The sequence below is a fragment of the Eumetopias jubatus genome, unplaced genomic scaffold, assembly GCF_037043125.1.
Source record: "Eumetopias jubatus isolate StellerSeaLion01/CBP00866 unplaced genomic scaffold, mEumJub1_p1.0 scaffold_1, whole genome shotgun sequence".
Lineage (NCBI taxonomy): Eukaryota > Metazoa > Chordata > Mammalia > Carnivora > Otariidae > Eumetopias > Eumetopias jubatus.
Genome location: NW_028274807.1, coordinates 69,491,959 through 69,519,301, shown reverse-complemented (window position 1 = coordinate 69,519,301; position 27,343 = coordinate 69,491,959). Strand labels below are relative to the sequence as shown.

Below are 27,343 nucleotides of genomic sequence, written 5' to 3'. Positions count from 1 at the left end.
AGTTGTTCAGGAACTGGTATGAAAACATCCGCACATTGTTAGCCTTGTTCCTTTTTAAGACTTGAGTAGTCAGGAGTTTCACCAAGGTCACATTACAAAGCAAAAGAAAGTTGCTGAATACAGTGGAATTCTGTACAGTTCTTAAACACTGTAGAAAAGATTAATGTATATTAGTATGTCCGTGGTATATAGTTAAGTAAGATGAGATGTAGAATCGCTTGAGGCATGTGCATATGTGTATATGTAAGTGCCTAGCTAAGGTCTGGCAGAATATGCACCATCTATTAATATGGATTGTGTCTGGATAGTGGAGTTAGGGAAAAGAAAGAATTCGTGAAACTTTTTTTATTTTGTGCATTCCTGTATTAGCATTTTTTTTTTTACACTAAGTGTGGATTACTTTTATGATAAAAACTAAGACATTTCTTTTTTTTTTTTAAGATTTATTTGAGAGAGAGCACGTGTGTGCAAGCAGGGTCGGGGGATGCAGGCAGAGGGAGAAGGAGAGAATCTAAAGCAGGCTCCCCGCTGAGCACAGAGCCCAACATGGGGCTCAGGCTCATGACCCTGAGATCGTGACCTAAGCCAAAATCAAGAGTTGGGTGCTTAACCAAGTGAGCCACCTAGGCACCTCAAAACTAAGACATTTCTATATAAAAAAGAAAATTTGGAGAAATCTTTTTAAAGAATATTCAGTAGCTTTGTGAGATTCTACCACTAGTTTCTATGTTATACAAAAGATTTTGTTGTTAATGTATGTAATAATGGTGTGTTTATTGAAAAAAATGTTGCAGGTGTCTAAAAAACAACCTTTTTATTAAGTATATGTAAAATTTTTATGCTTATGTTCTGCTAGATTTAATTTTTAATATTGGGCTACTATATTTTAAACTTGAAAATTCTTTGTACACAAGTTCTGAGCCTAGTAAGACATTGTGAATGCTTCCCCTCATCCCCTGAAAAATTTTTTTGATATGTTAAAAGAAGCCACAAAAATTAAATGGCAGCACTTTTTTCATCCCTAGGGCTGTTTGCAGGAAACATGAACTTATGCAATATGACTTGGAGATGGCTGCTCAGGACTTAGCATCCAAAAAGCAGCAATGTGAGGAACTGGCAACTGGGGTGAGTGCTCCATTTAGTTCTCTGTCTCGTTGCGGCAAGCCATATAAGGAAGGAGCTGCAGCTGTAATAGTCAGGATGCCTGTAGCTTTTATAGGGGAATAATTTATGGGCAACATTATAATTCTTCGGGTTGTGATCTTGATATTAAAAGACGTAAGCCATTAAAACATTGTATTATATAGCATTGGAAGAAATGCTGCCAGGGCACCTGGCCGGCTCAGTCGGTGGAGCATGCAGCTCTTGACCTCAGGGTTGTGAGTTTGAGCCCCACGTTGGGTGTACAGATTACTTAAAAATAAAATCTTAAAAAAAAAAAAATTCTGCCAACATTGCTCTGTGTAGTGTCTTTTTGTTTATGTTAAGTCCAAATGAAAAAACATTATTCTTTGTGGTTGAAATAATGACCTTTGTCAGGTTTAATTTTACAAAGTATATTATAGAAATTTTAGTTTACTTTGAAAAGCCATACGTAGTTAGAATTGGTTCATCTCTCCTAGGAAGGAGCTTTTGGTATACAGTGAATACTTGTGAAGAAAATTCCATATCTTATTGTATGAATCTTAGATCATTTTTATAATCAGCTTTCTACTGTCCAACCATTTTATTGGAATAAAGTAGCTATTGTAGTGAGAATACACAATCTGGAAATAATGAAACAGTGACAGTACCACCATTTATCAGTCACTTCATAGTTAACAAGTACTTTGGTTTGTCTGAAAAGTCACAGATATATGTGGGAAAAGACCGTTGGCCACAAAACATGTATACACTGGGCTTGATTTATTTTTAAAACTCAGGGGAAATTCCCAGGCCATTTTCAGGGAGCAGGGTTCTCTACTCCTCCACGTGAAGGGAAAAGTGTTTCTCTCAGTAAATTCCGAAGAGTGAGGAAGTGTTAGAGCAGTGATGCTTCAGGCTTCCCTCGAAGGGAAGGCATCCTATTTTATTGATAGATACCCAAGTTCCAGTGTGTGTTATGCAGATTTTAAGTGTTGTTTGTTTGTTTTAGTTTGGTCTGTTTCCTTTGTCGCCTGTTGAATTTTATCTATTTTTTATGTCAGACAGAAATTTAAGGAAATATGACTTATGATCTAAAGAAATAATTTGCCTAATACTTCACCTAGAAGTTTTCTATTTGATTAAGAAGTTCACTTAGAAATTTTTTCTTTTTGACTATTCTATATTATTCCAGTGTTAGCAATCATATTAGGACCCCCCTGGTTATAAGACTTACAAGGCTTCTGGCTGAGGTACCAGGAAAATGGCAAAAGTTTTGTTTCCCTTTTTTAAAAGAAATGTTTAATTGTGGTTTAAATATACATAACAAAATTTGTCATCTTAACCATTTTTTTAACCTGGTTTTTCTCTTTTCTTCTTCTGTATATGTATGTATAGATCTATCTATCTTGAAAGATTTTATTTTTTTATTTTTTATTTTCTTAAAAGATTTTATTAATTTATTTGACAGAGAGACAGCAAGAGAGGGAACACAAGCAGGGGGAGTGGGAGAGGGAGAAGCAGGCTTCCTGCGGAGCAGGGAGCCCGATGCAGGGCTTGATCCCGGGACCCTGGAATCATGACCTGAGCCGAAGACAAACGCTTAATGACTGAGCCACCCAGGCGCCCCAAAAGATTTTATTTTTAAGTAATCTGTACACCCAACATGGGGCTCAGACTCACAACCCTGAGATCAAGAGTCACATGCTCTACCCAGCCAGGCATCTGTATTTTTCTTTTTAAAAAATAATTTTTACTCTTATGATTTTGAGCTTACAAAATAGTGGAAAAAAATTAGGACAACTATTAGTGAATTTACATTGCTATAAATTAAAAGCAATTTTATGAGAGCATAGATTAATGAATGGTTATGCTAGGGATTGTCTTAGTCATTTTGAAGTGTATAGTTCAGTAGTAGTGAGTACATTCATATTGTTGTGCATGCAACCTCCAGAACTCTCTTCATCTTGAAAATTGAAACTCTAAACCATTAAACATCAACTATCGATTTCCCTTCCCTCCAGCCCTTGGCGGTCACCATTCTACTTTCTGTCTCTATGACTTGACTACTCTAGATACCTTACATTAAGTAGATTCATACAGTATTTGTCTTTTTGTGACTTGTTTATTTCCATTTAGCATGATGTTCTCAGGTGCATCCATGTTTTAGCATGTGTCAGAATTCCCTTTTTCTGGCTGAATAATATTTCTTTGTACATAAGTGCCACATTTTGTTTATCCACTCACCTGTTTCTGTTTCCTTTTAGACCGTGAGAACATTTTCTTTGAAGGGAATGACTACCAAGCTCTTTGGTCAAGAAACTCCAGAGCAGAGAGAAGCCAGAATAAAGGTGCTAGAAGAACAAATAAGTGAAGGAGAACAACAGTTGAAGTCTAAAAATCTGGAAGGCAGGTAAAAATGCTGAGATGTTGAACAAAACTAGGCATATGTACTACATGGCAGATTGTTTTTTTTATACCGTTTCCCATCTTCGTTAATGTTCCTACATTATAGCCTGTTCTTCTAGGGCATTTTTTAAGATTTTATTTTTAAGTAACCTCTACACCCAATGTGGGGCTTGAACTTACAACCCTGAGATCAAGATTCACAGGCTCCACCGACTGAGCCAGCCAGGTACCCCTATACTGGTTCTTCTAAATTGTAGTGATTGAGGGGCACCTGGGTGGCTCAGTTAAGTGTCTGACTCTTGGTTCTGGCTCAGATCATGATATTGCAGTTGTGGGATCGAGCCCCACGTCAGGCTCTGCGCTAAGCGTGGATTCTGCTTCAGATTCTCTCTCCCTCTCTGCCCCTCCCCCTGCTCCTGTGCTCTTTCTCTCCCCCTCCCTCTCTCTCAAATAAATAAATAACTCTTTAAAAAAAATAAAATGTAGTGATTGAATTCCTAAGAAATTTGAATTATCAAAAATCATGTTATAAAAGCAGTTTTAGTATGGGGGAGAGAGTAAGAAGAGTTTCAACTTTATAATATTATTTTCCTGCACTTTTCCTGATTTCTGTCCTTTGCACATTGCCTTCGCCCTTTCTCCATCACTTGGCAAAAGCCTGATCGTTCTTCATTGCCCAGCTCTCGTGCTACTTCCTTTGTGAGGCTTGCTCCTAGCCTCGCAGGCTCTCGTAGCCTTTGGTTCATCCACAATAACATGGCAGTTTTGTTTTGGGTGGTCAGTTCTCTCTGATTGTCCCCAGCTAAATTAAGTGCCCTTCAAAGTCAATGACTGTGTCTTTTTCATCTTTATGTTTCAACATCTTGCATTGGGCTTGGCATGAAATTATTCCATAAATATTCCTGGAAATGCAACTATCAAAGGTCTGCCATCACTGTTTGGCTTATTTTCCTTATTGTTGTTTTTCATCTGATAATAAGTAGATCAAGGCTGACCAAGAGTGTATCATTGGTGTTGAGGTATTTTTATTCATTTTTAGAACTGCTGGCACCAAATAAGTAAAAGTAAACTTTCATGAATGGAATTTAAAAAGACAAATGCCTCTCGGAAATTTTAAAACTCTGGTTGTCATTGAAAGCAATGATAGGGGGCGCCTGGATGGCTCAGTCAGTTGGGCCTCTGCCTTTGGCTCGGGTCCTGATCCCAGGATGGCGAGTCCCTCTCCCTCTCCCACTCCCCATGCTTGTACTCTCTGTCTGTCAAATAAATAAATAAAATGTTGAAAAAAATAACTTCATGTGTTATAATAATAATAATTGTGATACATAATATATCTTGTCAAAAGAATTTATGTTTTCCAGTGACCCCAGGAGGGCAACTTCACACTGCCTCTGTTAGGCTTGTGAGCCGGTTCAGAGAACCATCTAACGGCTGCTTTATAGGAATAATTTGAAGCTGGGATTCTTGTGGCAAAAATATTGATTATTAAAATGTAGACGAATGTATGACTGTCTCTCTGCTTCTTCTCCTAGTATAATTTTTAGGAAGAGAAAAATAGAACTATCTTATACAGACAGTAGCTTTTTCCTCCATATAGATAAATAAAAACCAATGCAAATGAGAACTGGTTATTAGAATTTATAATATACTCAACTTAATTTGAATAAGAGTAATAATGATGACTACACATTTTATTTCAGAGAATTTGTGAAAAATGCTTGGGCCGATATTGAACGCTTCAAAGAACAAAAGAACCATGATTTAAAGGAGGCCCTCATAAGCTATGCAGTCATGCAGATCAGTATGTGCAAAAAGGTAGGTGAAGGTACAAATATATTCAGAAGTGCTTACAAATTTCTTTAAAACTGATTTCTCTTATTTGGACCACAGTGTTTATTTTCATTTTAAAGCCCATTTTGGCTCCCTTCCAGAATGTTTTCTGGTTTCTTCACTTAACTTTGAAAGAGTATTGTAACCGGAATGTTAATTATTGAGTCTTCACTCACCTAAGGTTCCACATTTGTATGCCCTGTTTATATCTAGTATTTGAAAATATATACCAACAATATTACTTGGATTATATGATGTTCTTGGACAGGGGGTAGGATACTGTTCCTAACAGTGATATATAGTACTTGGATTGGAAGATGGCTTAAACATTTTTGGGGGGAAATGTGGTTATGATACGGTTTGTTGTCATAGTAAGTCTTTCATGTGACTGATATCCATAAAAGAAGATAAGAGCATGGAAGCTTATTCTGGTTCAAATAAGTTTGGACAATGCTGAAATCTTTAAAATGCTATTGTAAGAACAAAATATAAAACATTCCTTCTTTTTTATAACCCATGATCTGCCTGTGTGTGTTTCAGTTAGTACCAATGCTTTACATATGTCTAGGACTTCACAATTTACCAACATGCATTATCTCAGTAAATCATATAGCAAGATGATTTCTCACAGTTATGAAGACCTTCTTAGAGGGAAAAATCATACTCATATAAACAGCTTGTGCTTTAATTCATCCAAAATGTGTATTTTTCTGGCTAGACACCATCCCTTCCCTAGCCCTTTCCACTTGGTATCACCAGCAGTGCACAGAGAGCAAAGATATTTTGAGATGTAAACACCAGACTCTAGAATTAGTCACATGGGCTCCTTTTGTATTGGGCAAATTCATATTTATGCCTCAGTTAAAGTGTAAGTTACTTCACATAGTGGATCTTTGAGGTCATTTAAGAGATGTTAAAATCATGAGTGATCCATCTGCACAATGCCAATGGGTGAGTATGATTGCAGCTTGATAGTGTGTGTGTGTTTTTTTAAGACTATTTACTAATGCCTTTATTTATTAGAGAGCAAGCAAGCAAGTGTGTGAGCGGGAAGGGGAGGAGCAGAGGAAGAGAGAGAATCCCAAGCCTACTCCATACTGAGCTCAGAGCCTGATAAGGGACTCGATCCCATGACCCTGAGATCATGATCTGAGCCTAAATCGGGAGTCGGGGCACCCAACCGACTGAGCCATCCAGGTGCCCCACAGCTTGATAGTGTTTTTATCTGTTGCTCTCTTCCTGCCAATTCCTACTGCCTCCCTGCTTCACAGATTGCTTCACATTTAATCTTTTTTCTAACCTTTCTTTTTTTAATCTCGGGAGGTCTGAAAGATCAGATAACACAAATGTTTTAGAGTTGGTTTGGTTTTGTTTTCATAAAAGACTTATTAATAAGCTCCTTGTAATCTTCTGTTTTCTGCTTTTCCAAGTAAAAGGCAGACTATATAATGGCTCAAAGGACTTTTCTCCCCACTTTACCTAGGGTGGGGTGGTTGAAGGTGCTGGGAATTAATCTCTGAATAAGGAAGATATCACTATAGGTGTATTTGGATATGCTGTTGGATATCTTGTGTGTCTGCTCATGTGTCCTACGGTTAACTGTAGTAAACAAGTATACTCAGATGAGATTAAAAAGATGTATATTCACCTTATTTCCCAAGAACAGTACTATAAAGTTTCATCATGTATTTTTTTCCTTAACTGGAACAGATTTTTATATATGAAAATCTGTAGTATTCTTTTTTTAATGAACTTAAAATTAAGTATGAGAAGATAAGATTAATATTAGTTTTTCTTGGGTAAATATGGGTATCTATATTTTGTTTATTTTACTTGTGTATTAACTTTTCAGATATACCATACTTTGTTATAATGTCAGCTATCCAAAGTGGTAATTGAATATAATCAAATGACTAAATTGTAGTAGTAGTAAACCAAAACAAAAAACTTTTACAAGGATGCCTAGGTGGCTCAGTTGCTTAAGCGTCTGCCTTCTGCTCAGGTCATGATCACAGGGTCCTGGCATCGAACCTCATGTCGGGCTCCCTGCTCCGCGGGAAGCCTGCTTCTCCCTCTGCCTCTCCCCCTGCTTGTGTTCTCTCTCTCTCTGACAAATAAATAAATAAAATCTTAAAAAAATTTACATAAGAAGTATTAATATTAACACTTAAAAATCAAGGATCACTTCTAAGTGTTTTTTTGGTCAACCTCTTTGATAATGAATTTTCTTAATTTGTTGAATCAAGAAATACTTGATTGATTTTTAAGCTACTTTATCTTTTTTTTAATAAGAGGCTTTCTGTTTATTTGTTTTTTAAGATTTTATTTATTTATTTGACAGAGAGATAGCGAGAGCAGGAACACAAGCAGGGGGAGTGGGAGAGGGAGAAGCAGGCTTCCCGCGGAGCAGGGAGCCCGGTGCGGGGCTCGATCCCAGGACCCTGGGACCATGACCTGAGCCGAAGGCAGACGCTTAATGACTGAGCCACCCAGGTGCCCTACTTTATCTTTTTAAATTTTAAGAATTATCATATGGAAAAAGATATTCCATGCAAATGGAAATGGGAAAAAAAAAAGCCAGGGTGGCAATACTTACATCAGACAAAGTAGACAAAATCGACTTTAAAACAAAGACTGTAACAAGAGATAAAGAAGGGCATTACATAATGATAAAGGGGCCAACCCAGCAAGAGGCTATAACAGCTGTAAGTATTTACCCAACACTGGAATACCGAAATACATAAAGTAATATCAACAGATACAAAGGGAGAAATTTATGGTAATACAGTAATGGTAGGGGATTTTAACACCTCACTTACATCAATGGATAGATCATCAAGACAGAAAATTAATAAGGAAACAGTATCGAGTGACACTTTAGCCCACATGGTCTTAACAGATATGTATAGAATATAACATCCAAAAACAACAGAATATATATTCTTTTCAAGTGCACATGGAACATTCTCCAGGATAATCACACATATGGCCACAAAACAAGTCTCAATAAAATTAAAGAAGACTGGAATGCCTGGGTGGTTCAGTAGGTTAAGCCATTGGTTCAGGTCATGATCCCGGGATCCAGGGATCAAGCCCCACATCAGGCTCCTTGCTCAGTGGGGAGCCTGCATCTCCCTCTTCTTCTGCTCCTCCCCCTAGCTTATGCTCTCTCACTCTCTCTCTCTCTCTCACAAATAAATAAAATCTTTAAAAAAAAATTTAAGAAGACTGAGATAATATCATCATCTTTCCCGACCACAATTGTATAAACTAGAAATCAATCACAAGAAAAAAACTGGAAAAATACAAACGTGGAGGCTAAAGAGCATGCTACCAAACCTCCAGTGAGTCAGTGAGGAAATCAAACAGGTAATAAAAAAATACATGGATACAAATGAAAATGAAAACACAATGGTCCAAAATCTTTGGAACGCAGCAAAAGCAGTTCATTTTTGGTATATGTGCTGCTGATGTGAGCACAGCGAAAGCCGTTCAAAGAGGGAAATTTATAGCGATACAGGCCAACCTCAAGAAACAAGAAAAATCTCAAACAATCTAACCTTACATCTAAAGGGATTAGAAAAAGAACAAAGCCCAAAATTAGTAGAAGGTAGGAATTTATTTAATAAAGATCAGAGCAGAAATATTACCATAAAAATAACATACTTTCGTTACAAAAATTATAAAAATCCAGAAGCATATTAGGTAAAAATTCTTCCCCTTCTCCAGCAAATCCCTTTTGAAACCTCAGCACTGTTACAAACTTCGCGTGTGTCCTTCCAGACGTCTTGTACATTTACAGTAATTTAGAAAATATTCCCCACAAAAACAGGACTGCGTTACGTGTGCTGGGGGGTTGTTTTCATTTGCTCATTTGATCAACATCATGGACATGTTCCTATGGGAGTGCATAAGATCTCTTATCCTTTCTGACAACAAATACTCTTATTAGATACTACTTTATCCAGGCAATCTGAGACATTTTAAAGGATTTTTTTTTTAAAAATTTGCTTTTTGTATTTCATCAGGAGGAGAAAAATCAAAAGATTCTTGATTTTTTTTTTTTTCTAGTGTTTGGAGCCTTGGTAACTTGATAAATATTGACATACTTTAATGTTTAAGTATTAAAATATTGCTTCATGAATTAACAGTTATTCAAGAATATGTATCTTGTTTTTTTAAAAAAACCCTTTGTTTCTACCACTTGGTTAGATTTTACTATTTTATTTTTATATACATGCATTTTTGTTTAAGCCTATTATGTAATATATGTCATATTAACTTTGTGCTGAATAGCCTGCTAGAACCACTGAGAAGGATTTGATAATTTAGCCTGTTACTGGTTTTTATCACAACATTAGTTGTTAGACTAATAATTTAATAAGCCATTTTTTAAAAAAATCCATTAATTTTTATTTAATTGTTAAATTAATAAGGTTTTTTTTCTTTTGTTTTAAGTATTACATAGAAAAACTGCCTGAAAACTTGTTTGGTTTACAAATAGAAATGATGCAAACATGTGGTCTGAGTAAATGAGTTTATGTTATGAACCTTGAAAACTCAGTTTCCTAAAAAAAGAAGTTGTAGGAGCTCTTTTCCCCTCTTGAAGATAGGCTATGCAAATAATTCTCTTTCTCTTTCAAGGAGCATTAGACATTCAGTTCTATTAGCCATTGCCAGAAATAGTGTCATTTTTGCTGGACTTGTTTAGTTATTCCAGAAAGTGAAATTTAGCATACCAGTAAGCCAAAAACTTTGGCTTTCAGAATCCTTCCAAAATCACATTTTAAAGTTTTATTTTCTTTTTTTGTTTTTTTGTTTGGTTGTTTTGTTTTGTTTTGTCTTAGGGAATTCAAGTTTGGACCAATGCTAAGGAATGCTTTAGCAAGATGTAATCTTGTGAAATGAATTTCTCTTCAATCAAAGTGCCCCAGAACAGAAGCACAAGTAAATGAAAAAAACTAAAGTCGCTACCCAGTATACACAAAAATATGTATAAGTTGAGTCAATTCAACTTCCTTTAATTTGATTGTAGTTGTGTTCATATAGCACAAAAAGGGTGTATTTTAATGAATATTAAATATTATAATTTGAGGTTTTGGGGACTGGTGCTGATTCCAAAAAGTTAATTTGAAAGTACATACCAATAGATGGTTTGTCAGGCTTCTGAACCAATGATTGAATGTTAAGATGTTAGGTAATTTGTTTCAGTGCCAGTTGTCTCCAGTCTGTTTATGTAGGGAGTTTTTTCCTAAGATTGAATTCCTATCTTCACTTGCTAAGACCCACTAAGCTGTTATAGGGGGTTATTTTTTCTTGCCTTAGAGTTGAGCTGTATGGTTTGACAAAGCTCAGCAGAAACTTAGTGTGAAATCTAAGATTTTCTCCCACATTCATTGATGCCCCCTATAACATTTGCATACACTAGAAAATGCCTTCAATTTGTGTTTTACCAGAATTTTGATACTGGTCAGAAATTTTATACTGCCAACAAAGAAGATTCAGCTTCTCAGATATATAGTGGAACACATTGTTATGATCTAGGAATTGCTATATAGAAAGTTTTAATTGAACATGTTACATATAAGCACTAAATTCTTCTCAAATAATTCTTAACCTCAGTGATGAGCCTAAATTTACTCTGCTTGGCTCTCTACACATGGCATTTCAGGGTACAAGATGTAGCATTTCAATGTATAAGATACATGTAGTGAACATATGTGTTAGTATCTTCATTATTAACATCCTTTTCTATTGCTTGCTGTAATTTTTGTAAAGATAAATTATATTGTTTTTGTGCGTGTGTGTGTGTGTGTGTGCGTGTGTGTTTGTGGTATATGTTCAGAAGCCAAGCACCCTCATTTTGCTAGCTTTGCAGTATTTTAAATGTGTTCTCATTATTACTAATTATGTAAAAAAAAAAAATCCCCAGTACTGTTCAGCATTTGACTTTTTTACATGTTTAAGATGTTGCTGGATTTTTGTGCTGTTTGCCAAACTTATACAATAAATAAATGAGGTATTGTGCTGATTTTCATATGATTTTTGTTATTTTAACAAAGTTATCTATACATATTAGTATCGGATGCCCTGTGAGAAAATAATACATGCTATATTATATTTTGAAGTGTTTAATTGTGTAAATTTATCTGAGGCCAAAATATCGGGTTTTTCAAAAAATAAGATGCTGAAATGAGATACAATTTTTAAAAAATTACTGCTTTTTAAAAAAAGAAAATTGCTGGAGGCAAAGATCATCAAATAAAATAGCTTTACATTTGGCATTTAAAAATCAAAAGCCTTCTTCCCAAAACTAACCTTAAACTAAATGTAAAATGTAGTAGATTTTTTTCTACTAGCTGATTTAGTTTGAGAAGGCCATTGTTACCTATGTTTTAAAAAGATGAATTAGGAAAAATATTTTTTCTAAAACATGCAAATATTCACTTGATTGTATGTATATTTAGGAATATCTTGACTCGGGTTGACTTTTTAAAAAGTTTCATTTGATAGCACAAATCATTCCTTTAAAAAACAACAACAAACTCTTGAACTTGTTTTTTGTTTTGTTTAGGTAGGCTCCATGCCCAATGTGGGGCTTGAACTCATGATCTTGAGATTAAGAGTTGCAGGCTCTACTGACTGAGCCAGGCAGGCGCCCCCCTCAAAAACAAACAAAAAACTCTTAAAGAAGTTTTATGATGGAAATTATTTTTGGTACTGTCCAGAATAAGTATAAAGAAAATAATCTGTGCAATAACCCTTTTCAAAACTATTTAAAAATCAGAATGCTAAAATGAATTATTAAAGAGGAGTGGGATTTAAATCTTCAAAGCTAAATATAAAAATATAAAGAATGACTGAAGAAAAATGACTCATTACATTAATGTAAATAGTAACAGAGGAAGATCTCATCTTGACAGTGTACTAGTGATGCAGTTGGTATAGTCAAAGCATTAAAATTAACTGAAGTCATACTTAACCTTCATTTACATCCAAAACTTGAGTACGTCTGAATGAGTCACTGGTAATTACAACATAGCATCCAAAACAGGAACTGCGGGTTCTTAAAATTCAAGCATCTTTAGAATAAACACACCCAGCTTGGAATGGAATGAAAAACCAAGAGTTATGTAACAGGAATGCTAGGCTTTTTATATCCTTATAATCCTTCTTTAGATTTATATGCATACTCTCCCCCTGGGTAGAATTTACTGATCTCTCATAAAAAGTTTTCCCTAAAAAAAAAGATTTGGGAATTTCTTTCAAGGGTGAGTAACCCAGAGAAATAAATAATAAAAGGTCAGAATTATACTTGCTTCCTAAATTATATAGCTTTAAATACCTATATATTTGAAAGGAAGGAATAAGCTATTGAAAAAAAGAGCAAATTAAATCCAAAGTAAGTGGAAGAAAGGAAGAGGAAAATTAATGGTATTAAAAATAGAGTTATAAAGCCAAAAGTTGGTTCTTTGAAAAGATTAATAAAATTAAACTTATAGCAAACCTGGATGGAAAATGAAAAAGTACAAATTATTTCTTTCAAGAATGAGATGGGAGATGTTACTATAGATCTTACAGACATTAAAGGGATAATAAGGAATATTATGGGCAACTTTAAACCAGTAAATTAGATTAAGTCAGCAAATTCCTTTAAAAATATAGCTTACTAGAACTGATACTAGATGAAATAGAAAATCTGAGTAACCTTATACCAAAGAAATTTATTATCAAAAGTATTCCTACAAAAGAAAACTTAGGTCTTGATGGCTTTATTGATGAGTTGTATCAGTTAAGTAAGAAAAAACTTTAATTCTACACAGACTTTCAGAAAATAAGGAAAAGGGAATACTTCCTTTCCATTTTTTTCATTTTTTTTTTCTTAATGGGAACAGTATTACCACAGTACCAAAACTGGCCAAAGACCTTTTCAAGAAAAAAAAGTGACATATCAATATACATCATAACCATAGATGGCAGAAATTGTTAAACCATTAACTAATTGGACCCAGCAATATGTAAAGAGCATAGTATGTCGTGATTCAAGTAGAGTTTATCTCGGAATGCAAGGTTGATTTAACATTAAGAGTCAATTACTATAATCCCATCATATTAACACAATAAAGAGTGGTAGCTTATGATCATTTTGATACATGTAAAAAAAAAAAGATTCAACACTGATTTATGATTTAAAACTCAGCAAACTAGGAATAGAGGGAAACGTACTCTGATAAAGGGCATCTGTGGAAAAGCTACAGCTAACATACATAATGTTGGGAAAGTCAAGTCTGTCACGGGACAGCAGCCTACTAGATAGCATATGTCCCCATTTTTCCTTCTCCCACTGTTGCTGACATTTGGCCGGCTTTCATCGCAACCTTCCTGCAACTATCCCCATCCCCTGTTGCTTCCTGTGCTCATTGCTGAGCCTTTTTCTCAATAATTATTGAACCCTGGAGCTCCTGGATGCCCCATGGTTGAAGCCCAGAGAGTATGTTCACCAGGTGAGCAGTCCCAAGTCTAGAAGGTTTAGGGAATCTTGATTCAGCAGATAGTTATAAAATCTATCCCCAGATGAAGGTGAAACTAGTTGATTCAGCAGCTAAAAGCCCAAATGAATAAAACATTCCTTTTATGTAACTAGGTGATAGAAGCACCATTCAGCAGAAGACAAGGAGAAATTCCTAAATATTCAGTTGCTAAGGTCTTGATTTCAGAGGCTATAGATTAACATGCATCAAATGCTTACTACTAGAGCCGAAACTGAGGCTCTGGTAATTTGCCCAAGATCCCACAGCTAGTAACTGTTAGAGCCAGAGTTTGAACCCAAGTAGCATGGATCCAGAGCCTGTACTTTTTGAGGCTTTTTTTTTTTTTTTTTTTCCCTTTTGGAGGAGCAGGGGACTTTAGGTGTAAAGATACCTAGAGGAGACAGACTCATGATGGTGGGGGAGGGATGGGAAAGGTAACTTTCATGATGCTCAAACTGCAAGGCATTTGACAAGAAAATGCCTTAGGAACTACTAGGAATGGGAGAGGAGGAGGGAACAGAATGAGGTGGTCTGTGCGGAAATAACAGACTGGATCTCCAACTTGAATTGTGTGCTTGTGACTCGCTTGGGGATCTAGTTAAAATGCAGACTCCTGATTCAGTAGTTTGGAGTGGAACCTCAGTCTGCATTTCTGACAAGCTCCTAGCTAATGTCAGTGCTACTGGTCAGACTTTGAGAAATGTGAAATACCACTAGCTGAAACCAAGACCCATCTAGGTACAATCATTTAGCAAATACAGAAAAATTTAGTAGTCATATAAAAGAAAAAAATTAGGCAATTCTGATTTCTTAGTTCAGTTCCAAGTTCACAAGTTTATAGTTTTTTTTAGATATCTTACATTTTTTTTTTAAGATTTTGAGAGAGAGTGCACGAGAGAGCACAAGCAGGGGGAGGGGCAAAGCAGGGAGCCCAATGAGGGACTCTATCCCAGGACCCCGGGACCATGACCTGAGCCAAAGGCAGACGCTTAACCAACTGAGCCACCAGGTGCCCCCAAGTTTACAAGTTTATATCAAAAGCTAAATTTAAAACATGAAGCCTTAATAATAAAGGTGAGTAGATGGGTAATGATAAAAAATTAAGACTAAAATGGTAATAGCAAAAATAGTATTAATGAGGCTCTCATCAAATACTGTGGAACACATTAAATACATTCATTTAGACATGAGTTTATCTTCGTGCCTCCTCAAAGTTCCTCTAAAATGACAGGAGTTTTTGTTTTTATTTTTTTGTTTTAAAGTACCATTCAGGGCAATGGAAGAAAATACAACTGTGCACAATAAATGTTCACAAAATTTTATAAGATAAAAAGATGGAGGAGGTGCTAATTGACTTAGCAAAATGGTGGCCACTGAAACTTACATGCCAGTGGCCAGGGCTACTAATGAGAAGCAAGCTGCTTTATACCACCGAATTCCAGAAGGACTCAGGAATTAGAGGAAACGGGCATACTGGTAAGAAGGAATAGGTGTGAAGTTAAAAAGGGTGGGGAAAGGATTGGTTGAAAGTTTGTACCAGGAGCAATTTGATTATATGTGGAATCTAAAAAACAAAGCAAACAAATAAACAAAAAGCAGAAACAGACCCGTGTATACAGTCAACTGATGGTTGTCAGAGGAGAAGTGAGTGGGGTGATGGGCAAGATGGGGGAAGGGGAGTGGAGATACGGGCTTCCAGTTATAGAATAAAACAACAACAGTTATATGCCCAGGTCCCAGCCCTTTCTGCATGTGCTTAAGAGACCACCACTGTGCATTACCATGAAATTTCACATTAGTAAAATGTTCTAAGAAAAGTTAATATACAAAGAATTACCATCAGAATAGCATCAAGCTTCTCGGAAGAAAAATCTCTTGGTCACCAGAAAAGAATAGAGTGATGCCTTCAGAATTTTGAAGAAAAATGATAGCCAAGCTGATGGCCAAACTGTCAATCAAGTGTGAGGCAGAACAAAGACATTTTTGAATATGCAGTCTCAAAAAATTCCCTTCCTATGCACCCTTTCTTAAGAAGCTCCTGGAGGATGTGCTTCACTAAAACAGGAACATAGACCAAAAATCAGGAAGCCATGGGATACAGAAAACAGGGGAAAAGATGAAAGGTATGCCCAGGGTATGGTGAAAAGGAATCCCGGAAAGGCACTGTCCAGAGTGGAGTCCGAGTTGGGGGACTCCAGGAGGATCACTTGGAAAAAAGTTGGAATTGTAGGTTTAGGTGTGGATTTCACAAATGTGGAATACTGAATTTGGAGGCCATTGGAGTGGGATGATGTAGCCATAGAAAGAAAACAAAGCAATAAAAACACAAGGCTATGATAATACTCAGGAGAAAAGATGTTTTGCACGAAAAGAATCAGAATGTACTACATGGCTCTACAGTTAAAAATGTATACATAGGGGCGCCTGGGTGGCTCAGATGGTTAAGCGTCTGCCTTCGGCTCAGGTCATGATCCCAGGGGCCTGGGATCGAGTCCCACATTGGGCTCCCTGCCAAGCGGGGAGCCTGCTTTTCCCTCTGCCTCTGCCTCTCTCTCTCTCTCTCTCTCTCTCTGACTCTCATGAGTAAATAAATAAAACATTAAAAAAATGTATACATAACTATAGGAGTGCTCGGGTGGCGCAGTTGGTGAAGCACCCCACTCTTGATTTCAGCTCAGGTCATGACCTCAGGGTCGTGGGATGGAGCTCCGTGTTGAGCTCTGCGCGGAGCAGGGAGCCTGCTTAAGATTCTCTCTCTCCCTCTACCCCACCTCCCCCCTTGCACACACTCTCTCTCTGAAAAAAACAAATAAATGAAATAAGATTTTATCTATCTATTTGACAGAGAGAGACACATGAGAGAGGGAACACAAGCAGGGGGAGTGGGAGAGGGAGAAGCAGGTCCCCATTGAGCAGGGAGCCCGAGGTGGGACTTGACCCCAGGACCCTGGGATCATGACCTGAGCCGGAGGCAGACGCTTAACAGCTGAGCCACCCAGGCGCCCCTAAATAAATGAAATTTAAAAATTTATTTATGTAACTATAACAATGGAAACGTGTCACTCATCCAAGCATGGTAATAACTAGTGAGAGGGCTGGTCAGGAGAAGTTAGGAGCCAAATTCCCTCCTACCGTGTCCTTTTCTTTTTGAGGTTCAGTTGACACACGATGTTCTGTTAGTTTTGGGTGTACATCATAATGCTTCAGTATGTGTAATCGCCTCAAGACATAGCATTAGAAACGGTGTTTGGAAATGTGAAGTTAAGATAAATGTCAAAAGAAAGCGAAAAGAGGGACTGGGGAATTAGTAGAAGTGGGGCAAGGGGCTGTTATTTGTTATCCTAAACCTTTAAGTACTCTTTAATTTTTAAAGTATATGATAGGGGCGCCTAGGTGGCTCAGTCGTTCAGCATCTGCCTTCAGCTCAGGTCATGATTCCAGGGTCCTGGGATCGAGCCCCACATCCGGCTCCCTCTTCAGCAGGAAGCCTGCTTCTTCCTCTCCCACTCCCCCTGCTGGTGTTCCCTCTCTCGCTGTGTCTCTCTCTGTGTCAAATAAATAAATAAATAATCAAAAAAATATGTGATAGACAACTGATTAAAAAATAAAAGTAATTTAAAACCTAAATGAATTGACATTAAAAGATGTTCCCTACAGAGAAAGTAAATAACACAAATAACAGAAGAGTGTGTATAGCATGAGCCAGTTTTTACTTTTTAATAAGAAGCAGTTTGATTATGTCTGGGTGTGTCTATGTGTTTGCATATGCTTGGGAAATCTGTGGTAAGATACTACATGGGGCACCATGGTTATGTTTCATGTGTAGGTCAGCAGTTGGTGGGAATAGCAGCCTTCTACTTTTTACTTCGTTCCAGTACTGTTGAAATTTTTGCACCATTATGTATTGCTTGCATAATGAAAATCTAATTTTTTAGAAGTGTGGATAAGAAATAATAACCCACAGAAAACCGTCTATTGAAAGAATATCCCAATACATGCTTCTGTTAGAAGTAATATTTGTAATGAGATACCACTGTGTGCCAAACTGCTTTGCAACCATAAAGAGAAAGAACAGTGATCACTACCTCAGACACAATGGCCCGATGGGAACGTCATCAAAATTGGTACGTGTACTAGACAGCGGGACACAATGGACATGAATGGAGGCCTGGGTAAGAAGAGTGCCAAAGGGCATCTCCTCTCCAAAAGTGGATCCCAAGGAAATTGTAACCAAAGAAAGAAGATTTAACAAGTATTAGGAATTAGGTTGTCAGCAAAACGTGGCTCCAGCAGGCCAGAATGAAAGGACAGTGTCCACACCTGTCCCACTCCACTTACCAGTAGGTAATTATGTACACCTCTGGTTTTTCCTAACCACAGGGAGGTACGCTGCCTGCCTGTCAGGAACGCTGTGCCTTCTGGTGCCAGGTGCAGGCAGGAGAAGCCGGGGGAGGCAACAACTCATTTAAAACGTGTACTAAAAATGTAAAATGAATCCCTTCTTTCCCCTACTACTTATAAGAAGCAGAGAAAAAGGTAGAGAATAGGTTTTTTGAAGAAAGATTTATTTATTTATTTTAGAGAGAGAGCAAGAGTGAGCTGGGGGAGAGACAGAGGGAGAGGGAGTGAGACAGTCTTAAGCAGACGCCCTGCTGAGCGTGGAGTCTGATGTGGGGCTTGATCCCATGACCCCGAGATCATGACTTGAACCGAAATCAAGAGTCAGACGCTTAACCAACTGAGCCACCCAGGTTCCCCAAGGTAGAGAATAGTTTTGTTTTGTTTTAAAGATTTTATTTATTTATTTGACAGAGAGAGACACAGCGAGAGAGGGAACACGACCAGGGGGAGTGGGAGAGGGAGAAGCAGGCTTCCCGCGGAGCAGGGAGCCCGATGCGGGGCTCGATCCCAGGACCCTGGGATCATGACCTGAGCTGGAGGCAGATGCTTAACGACTGAGCCACCCAGGTGCTCCAGTTTTGTTTTGTTTTTATAATTTTTTTATGTTAGTCACCATACATCACATCATTAGTTTTTGATGTAGTGTTCCATGATTCATTGTTTGCATATAACACCCAGTGCTCCACGCAGTACATGCCCTCCTTACTACCCATCACCAGGCTAACCCATCCCCCCACCCCCTCCCCTCTAGAACCCTCAGTTTGTTTCTCGGAGTCCATAGTCTTTCATGGTTCTTTTCCCCCTCCAATTTCCCCCCTCCATTTTTCCCTTCCTTCTCCTAATGTCTTCCATGCTGTTCTTTATGTTCCACAAATAAGTGAAACCATATGATAATTGACCTTCTCCGCTTGATTTATTTTTAGCATAATCTCCTCCAGTCCCATCCATGTTGATGCAAATGGTGGGTCTTCATCCTTTCTGATGGCTGAGTAATATTCCATTGTATATATGGACCATCTTCTTTTTTTTTTAAGATTTTATTTATTTATTTGACAGAGAGAGACACGGTGAGAGACGGATCACAAGCAGGGGGAGTGGGAGAGGGAGAAGCAGGCTTCCCGCTGAGCAGGGAGCCCGACGCGGGGCTCGATCCCAGGACCCTGGGATCATGAGCTGAGCCGAAGGCAGATGCCCAACGACTGAGCCACCCACGCGCCCCTGGACCATCTTCTTTATCCATTTGTCTGTTGAAGAGCATCTCAGCTCCTTCCACAGTTTGGCTATTGTGGACATTGTTGCTATAGACATCGGGGTGCATGTGCCCCTTCTTTTCACTACATCTGTATCTTTGGGGTAACAGGGTAGCTCTATTTTTAACTTTTTGAGGAACCTCCATACTGTTTTCCAAAGTGGCTGTACCAACTTGCATTCCCACCAACAGTGTAAGAGGGCTCCCCTTTCACCACAACCTCTCCAACATTTGTTGTTTCTTGTCTTGTCAATTTTTGCCATTCTAACTGGTGTAAGGGGGTATCTCAATGTGGTTTTGATTTGAATTTCCCTGATGGCTAATGATGATGAACTTTTTTCATGTGTCTGTTAGCCATTTGTATGTCTTCTTTGGAGAAGTGTCTGTTCATGTCTTCTGCCCATTTTTTTGACTTGATTATTTGTTTTTTGGGTGTTGAGTTTGAGAAGTTCTTTATAGATCTTGGATACCAGCCCTTTATCTGTAGTGTCATTTGCAAATATCTTCTCCCATTCTGTAGGTTGCCTCTTTGTTTTGTTGACTGTTTCCTTTGCTGTGCAGAAGCCTTTTATCTTGATGAATTTATCTTGATTGTTTTAAAAAATAAGCACGTAAAGGCAAAGGAAAGCCAAATAGTGTTCCCTCTTCCTCACTGAGGGAAGTAAAAGAGGTCAAATTAAAGGGGTCACAGTATCAAAATCAAGGACTCCATAGTATTATAAATGTTTATGATAAAGGACGTATCAGAGCCTCTTTTACATTGTGAAATCCATACTTGACATTTCCATAGAGCGTTAAAATTTTTTTTTAAATTAATATATGAAGATGGTAGGGACGCCCAGCCCAGGTGGCTGAGTCAGTTAAGCATCTGCCTTCGGCTCAGGTCATGATCCCAGGGTCCTGGGATCAAGTCCCACATCGGCAGGGAGCCTCCATCTCCCTCTGCCTGCCGCTCCCCCTGCTTGTGCTTGCTCTCTCTCTCTCTCTGACAAATAATAAATAAATAAATAAATAAATAAATAATATATGAAGGTGGTAAAAAAAAAATCCAAACAGTGCTGCAGGCCTACACACGGAAGGTTGTGTCCTTCCCCTCTCATTTCCCACCCCTCTGTCTCCCTGTTTTTCTCCACAGAGGTAACCACTGCTGTGGTTTCCTGTGTATCCTTCTAGAACTAGCCTTTTACATGTGTATACATCTCTCCACACACAGAAACGAGAGCTTACTGTGCATTCTTAACATCTTGAAGATTGCCCCATGTCAATACACGTGCCTCAGTCTCTTTTTGGCCATGTGGTATTCCATATAGACCATTAGTTTTATGGTTTGAAGGATCCTTCTGAAAACTGAACACCCAGAACTAAGTATGGCCCTCCGGAGGTCAGCCCAGCGTCAGCAGGGCACAGGCAGACTGCTCATTGTCCGTGATTAGGCACCACTCCCTTCCCATCAGCAAACCAAAGACCCCTGTGTGAACCAGAGATCTTTACCACTTCCCTTACACCCCTAAAATTTCCCCAGAACCAAATCTACATTTTATCACATAATTTGCTTTTTCTTGATTCACTATATAATATATATATATATATAAAATACACACACATATATATATATATATATATATACACACACATATACATATGAAGAGAGAGATCACGGTGTTCCGTCTCTACATCTGTCTGTAGGCAGATCTATAGATACAGATGCACGCACGCGCACAGAGGACTGGCTTCTCAGTAGGACTTACTAGCACATCTAAAATGCTGGTCCAGCCTGAGGGCAACACCGGCATCCCCCTCATGCTGCAGTGTGGGTTACAGGGATGACTGAAGAACTGCCCTATCGCCCCAGGTCCTGGCCGCAGCCCCTTGTGACGTCTCATTCCTGGTCCGCAGCTCAGCAAAGGCTCAGAGCTTCCCACCTCTGCTTCCTTCCACCTCACAGCAGCCCAAAGTCAATGGAAGGATGATGTCCTCTGACTGAAAATATGCTTGATTAACCCTTAAAATAGACCCAGTTCTTTCCATGACTGGATCCCAGAATCTTCAGTTAGAAATGAGCTTGGAAGAATTAAAAAAAAAAAAAAAAGGAAATGAGCTTAGAGATGATTTCCTCTCCTTTTAAAAAATGAGGAAACAGGACTAAAGAGGGGAAGTGACTTGCTCACAGTAACACAGCCAGTGAGTGCAGATTCCCGACTTCTGGACAGGGCTCCTTCCTTTGAGTATTCTCTTTCCATATGGGTCTCCTGAGCTAATGGGCCTGTGTGGCTTCCCAGGCCAGTCTGGCCGTCGCATGTCATCACCTGGTCAGTAGCCAGGAAGGGGGACTGAAAGTGGGATAAAGGGTGTCCTCGCACCAGAACAGGGGTAGGATGAGAGTGGTTTTGGGGGGAAGGACCCAGGAAAGCAGTTGTCTGAAATGAAGGTTTGGGATAAACACTGCATTTCAACCATCCAGGGACTTTGGACAGTTACTGTTGCAAACACCTCTAGAGTTCCCTCCTAAACATGAGCCTGTGTACGTGACACCTTGGGCAGCAAGCAGGAAGCCAGTGATACCTGTGTTTGATAGGTGGCCGGAGCCCCAGGGAGCTACGTGAGAGCTGGATCACACGGCATGGACTGGACCAGGCCTGCGAGGCCTGGATCCCACTTTGCTCGGCCCAACGTCCAGAGAGGTCCCCAACGGCTTGTTAGGGGTACCACGAAGGATGGGCAGAGGGTATCTTTCGTTGTTGGCAGAGCCTTGGGAATCCTGTGCCCTTCCCACCTGCCGTGAGCTCACCAAGCCTGCCTGACACCTGAGCTCCAGATGGCTTCTTTTCGGGCCCAGCTCATGTTCCTCTCTGGGGGACATGCCCCAGCTTGGAGGTAACTGAAGACCCCTGTCTCTATTAGAGAAGGAAACTGAACCATAGCTTTTGGTGAGGCCCCTGGGTGTTCATGACAGGGTCACTGCTTGGAAGCAGGCGAAGAGAACTTGGTATTGTGGACAGCAAGGGATGTTCTTTGCAGTTCTCTAAACTCAATTGCTTTCGTTTGCCTCAGGGCCCTCGGACCAGCTGCTGCTTCTGCCTGAGGTGGGCTCAGCCCCCAGCCCCATCTCCTTTATCTGGAGAACTATCCTCACAAATTCATCTTAGCCATGACCTTCTGTGGGAGATCTTCTCTGAGCTTCTAAACAAAAAGCCTCTGGCTCCTAAAACTGCCTGTTCCTCCCCATCTTAGAATTTAGCGCCAGGTACTGAAATTACTGGTTTCTATCTGTATGTGGTCAAGTTTTATAAATGGCCCATGTGTTTTTGAAAACATGCTAGGGCGCCTGGGTCGCTTAGTAGTTTAAGCCTCTGCCTTTGGCTCAGGTCATGATCCCAGGGTCCTGGGATCGAGCCCTGCATCGGGCTCTGGCTCAGGGAGGGAGCCTGCTTCTCCCTCTCCTACTGCCTCTCCCCTGGCTTCTGCTCTCTCACTCTCTTGAAATAAATAAATAAAAGATATATTTAAAAAAAGAAAAGAACATGCCTTCTTCAGCTGTAGTGTGCAACATACCATGTAGGACCATTATATTAAGGTTTATTTTTATTTATTTATTTATTTTAAAGATTTTATTTATTTATTTGACAGAGAGAGACACAGCGAGAGAGGGAACACAAGCAGGGGGAGTGGGAGAGGGAGAGGCAGGCTTCCCCCGGAGCAGGGAGCCCGATGCGGGGCTCGATCCCAGGACCCCGGGATCATGACCTGAGCTGAAGGCAGTCGCTTAACCAGCTGAGCCACCCAGGCGCCCCTCTATTAAGCTTTCAAATTTTGGGCTTCAAACCTTTTTCCTTACTGATTTTTTTTTTTTTTTTTTTGGTCGGCTTGATCTATCAATTACTGAGAAAGGTGTATTAAAATCTACTTCAGTGTTGGACTTTGCCAATTTATCCTTATAGTTTTGTCAATTTACATATTACACAAGTTGAAAGCCAACTTATTAGGTGTAGGCAGGCTTTTAATTTTTGATTTTATTTAACTGAAACTTTTATCAATACGTTATGATCCTCTACTTTTAATTATATCCTGATTTACCCCTCCCCTCAACTTATATAATCAGCGTTTTCCCTTGGAAACTTTGAAGGACACATACGGATACTACATATGGATAAATCACAATTTAATGAACTTGTCCTCTATTATTAGACATTTACAGTTTCCAATTTTTCACTTTTATAAATCACACTGTAATTAGCATCTTTGTATACAGTTATTTCTGATTATTTCCCCTGGGTAGATTCCGAGTAGTGGAATTACAAAGTCATGGCATATGAACATTTTAATAGCTTGTCATGTATGTTGCTTCTTCATAGCTGTTGGTCAAATTAGAATTTTCAGTGCAGGGTCACCCAATTGACTCTCATTGAACTATCTTTTCCTAAAATCCCTGTGTCTTTGGTTTGGTCTTTCTTGTCAACGAGGCATCCCCCATATTTGTACACTTGGCGGACAATATATGTAATTCAGAACTTACATTATCTCTGCTAAACATCACCTGTTAGACTTGGCCCATCCCTTCCCACTTAACCAGTATCTCCTGGCCTCTGATTTGGTGGTGACTGCCACTGATGTGGGGTCCGTGTCTTCTGTAGATTCACTCAAGTCAGAATGGAAGTGATGAAAAGAAAACCGTATGGGGATATCGAGTTCTTTTCCAATAAGACTAATAGTTACAATTTATTAAACATTTACTGCGCACTAGGCACTCCACATTTGTTACCTCATTGAATCATCACAAACCGTACCCCCTCCCACCAAAGTAGGTATTATAGTCTTTGTTTTAAGATGTGGATATTGAAATTCAGAGAGGGGAACTCTAACTGGTTATCCTGCTCTGAGTGAGCAGAGTCAGGATTCCAACCCGGGACTCGGGTTTCGGCTGCCACCAAACCACCACAGCCCTGGTCTGGAGGGACCTACCACCAGGTGGCAGTGTAGTCAACGAGCCCAGGGACCTCGCCGCAGATCTGAAATTAGCTGCAAAACTGCATTTTTCCACCTGGTAAAAGCAGCACTGACTCTTATTGACATGTCTAAAACTAGATTATTCAATAGAATAAACATTAACCCAGCAGGCACATTCCTCAGGGTAAAAAGATAATAAAATAAACAGACCTTTGAACTTGGACCTTTCTAGCCTAGATTGCATCAATATAATTCCTTAGGGAAAGTGTCTGTTCCTAACTCATCTGCACTTAGATGATTCTCCCTGGTTTTCTGCCCACTCTTTGCTGTCTTTATCAACCCCCTCCCCCGCACTAGTGCACCCCAGCAGTAACCCCAGCCGTCCTCCACGGGGAGAGCCTATCACAGTCTGGGGCGGGGGTTTAGAGAGGGGCGCCTTCTGGTTGAACCCCAGGAGGGTTGGGATAGTCCCAGTTTGGGAGAAAATCCCTGACTCACCACTATCCAACCACCCACCCTTCCTTCCACCCAGTTTGTGAGGAAGGATGTGCCTCTTTCTGACCTCAGAGTCCACAAACCCCTCTCATTTCTTCAATCTTCCAGTTACAGTTTGAGATTTTTGTCTCCTTAAAAAAGAAAAAAGATTTTTCTTTCTTTTTAGAGTTCCTGAACAAGTGTGAGGGTTTTGCTCTCTTCCCCCCCCCTTGATCAGCAGCATATTTTTCAAACCCTTTGAACACAAACACATGCTCATATTGTCAAACTGTACTATATTTCAACAGAGATAGAACATAACAAGGATGTTGTTAACATTCCAGTACACACTGGTTCTGCCTGGATGGTCCAGAGTTGAGCTCCAAGCTCCTCCCAGCAGAGTCCCTGGTTGTGAGCTGACCACCTCCTCACGCTTGGAGAGGGTCTCCCTGCTCTGCAGGCAAAGGTGACTTCCTGACCCACACAGGAGTTTGGAGACATCGGGGCGGGGGCTGGACCTGGAGAAGCAGGCGGGCAGCGGGGCGGGGGGTGGGGGGCCCTAGGCTGTAGTCCAGGGGTTCCAGGGCCTGACGCCTGGCTCCACCTTTTACAGGTTCTGTGATTTCAGGTAAGCTATCTAAGTTTGCTGAGCCTCGCTATCCCAGTGCAAAGTGTGGATGAGTATAGCACCTACTGTGTAGAAATGTTGCATTAGAGGGGTGCCTGGGTGGCTCAGTCGTTGAGCGTCTGCCTTCGGCTCAGGTCATGATCCCAGGGTCCTGGGATCGAGTCCTGCATCGGGCTCCCTGTTCTGCGGGAAGCCTGCTTCTCCCTCTCCCACTCCCCCTGCTTGTGTTCCCTCTCTCGCTGTGTCTCTGTCAAATAAATAAATAAAATCTTAAAAAAAAATGTTGCATTAGATGCAGTCATGCACATCAAGTGTCTAGCGCAGTGCCCAGCATGCGGGCCTAAGCGCTCGGTAATGGTGGCTATTGTACAGTTTAAGTGAGGAATCACGGCCTGCGCATGAAATCATGGACCGCTGCTGCTGCTGGGCCCATAACGAACATCACAGTCTGTGCTGTGGTCTGAATGTTTATGTCCCAGCGAATTTATATGTCAAAGTCCTAATGCCCAATGGGATGAAATTAGGAGGTGAGGCCTTTGGTCCTGAAGATGGGGCCCTCATGTGTGGGATTAGCGTTCTTACAAAAGAGACCCCAGAGACCTCCCTTGCCCCCTTCTGCCAGGCAAGGATGCAGCAAGAAGCCGAGAATCGGCAGCCCTGAAGGAAGAGGGTCTGGCCCAGAATCCCACCATGCCAGCACCCACAACTGTTAAGAAAGAAAGTTCTGTGATTTATAAGCCACCTAGTCTGCGGTATTTTGTACTAGCTCAAAAGGAAGAAGAGAGTCTAATCTCAAATAACTAGATGTCTTGCTTTACCAGCTTGAATGAAAATAAGGAGCTATTTTTTAAGGTCCGAAGAAGTGATTCCAAGCAGCCAACTTGTTAAGAGTATCTTCCCATTATTTGTCAAATACGCTTCAATCAAGCTTTTAAGAAATAAGTTTTTTAATTGAAAAAACAGAGTATCCTACCAATAGTCCATCTGGAGACCCCTGGGTGCTTCCCAGTCATGGCCGCTTGACCCCTGAGAAGGAATATGAATAGGTCAAAAGGGCCACTCTTCATGTAGCTGCCGCTGAGACAGCAGGTAGCCTAGCGGCGTGAGGCCCTGTCTGCCCGGGCAGCTCCTAGGCCACTGAGGCCTGCCTCCGGCGCCGCGGGTGTTTCTCAGGGCTCAGGACTGGGACAAAGACTCCTCCCTCCGCAGGCTCATGGTCAGCCTGGGGCCAGCCTGGGCTCCCACAGAGATGGTGTTTTGGAGACTGAGCTCTTTGAACTTCTCCACATACAGGCTCTGGTCAGCCTTTGCTGGTTTCCCCCATAGCTCAGGAAGAGCAGCTCAACCTTGAAGCGGGAGGCTGTCCCTCACTGCACCTGCTAGCAAAAAAAAAGGCAGCTCGGTGATGCTCTGAACCTCCTTCCTCCTAGCCAGGATCAACTGACCCTCATCATCAGAGCTGCTCCCTGCCCTCCTAATACCCAAGTCTACTTCCTAAAGCTCCAGAGAAAGTCCTTTCTCTCCCAGTCCCAAGGGCCACCATCATTCCTGCCCATTTCCTTCCGGAGAAACTACAATCCTGTTGCCTCTGTGTTTCAACAAGGGAGCTGAAACCTGAGAGAGGTGAGTGGCTGCCCACTACACACCGCTGGTCAGTGCGCTGAGCCCACAGGTCCTGACCCCGCTTAGAACCCTTTCCCCAAATCATAACCCGCCTAGGCCAGAATGGTGACATTGTGAGGAGGAGGGAAGGGC

At 40.1% G+C, this 27,343-nt stretch overlaps 1 protein-coding gene across 3 annotated transcripts in view; it reads left to right on the top strand.

The window, feature by feature from the left end:
* The window catches only part of SNX4 (sorting nexin 4), a 69,564-nt gene extending 58,171 nt beyond the window's left edge, over positions 1-11,393 (top strand). For all 3 annotated transcript variants that reach the window (XM_028091317.2, XM_028091316.2, XM_028091319.2), the window contains exons 11-14: positions 1,026-1,125; positions 3,390-3,535; positions 5,232-5,346; positions 10,209-11,393. In XM_028091317.2, the coding sequence (XP_027947118.1) occupies positions 1,026-1,125; positions 3,390-3,535; positions 5,232-5,346; positions 10,209-10,256 (409 nt within the window). In that variant the 3' untranslated portion in view covers positions 10,257-11,393. The remainder of the gene's footprint in view (positions 1-1,025; positions 1,126-3,389; positions 3,536-5,231; positions 5,347-10,208) is intronic.
* Positions 11,394-27,343: the final 15,950 nt, after the last annotated feature.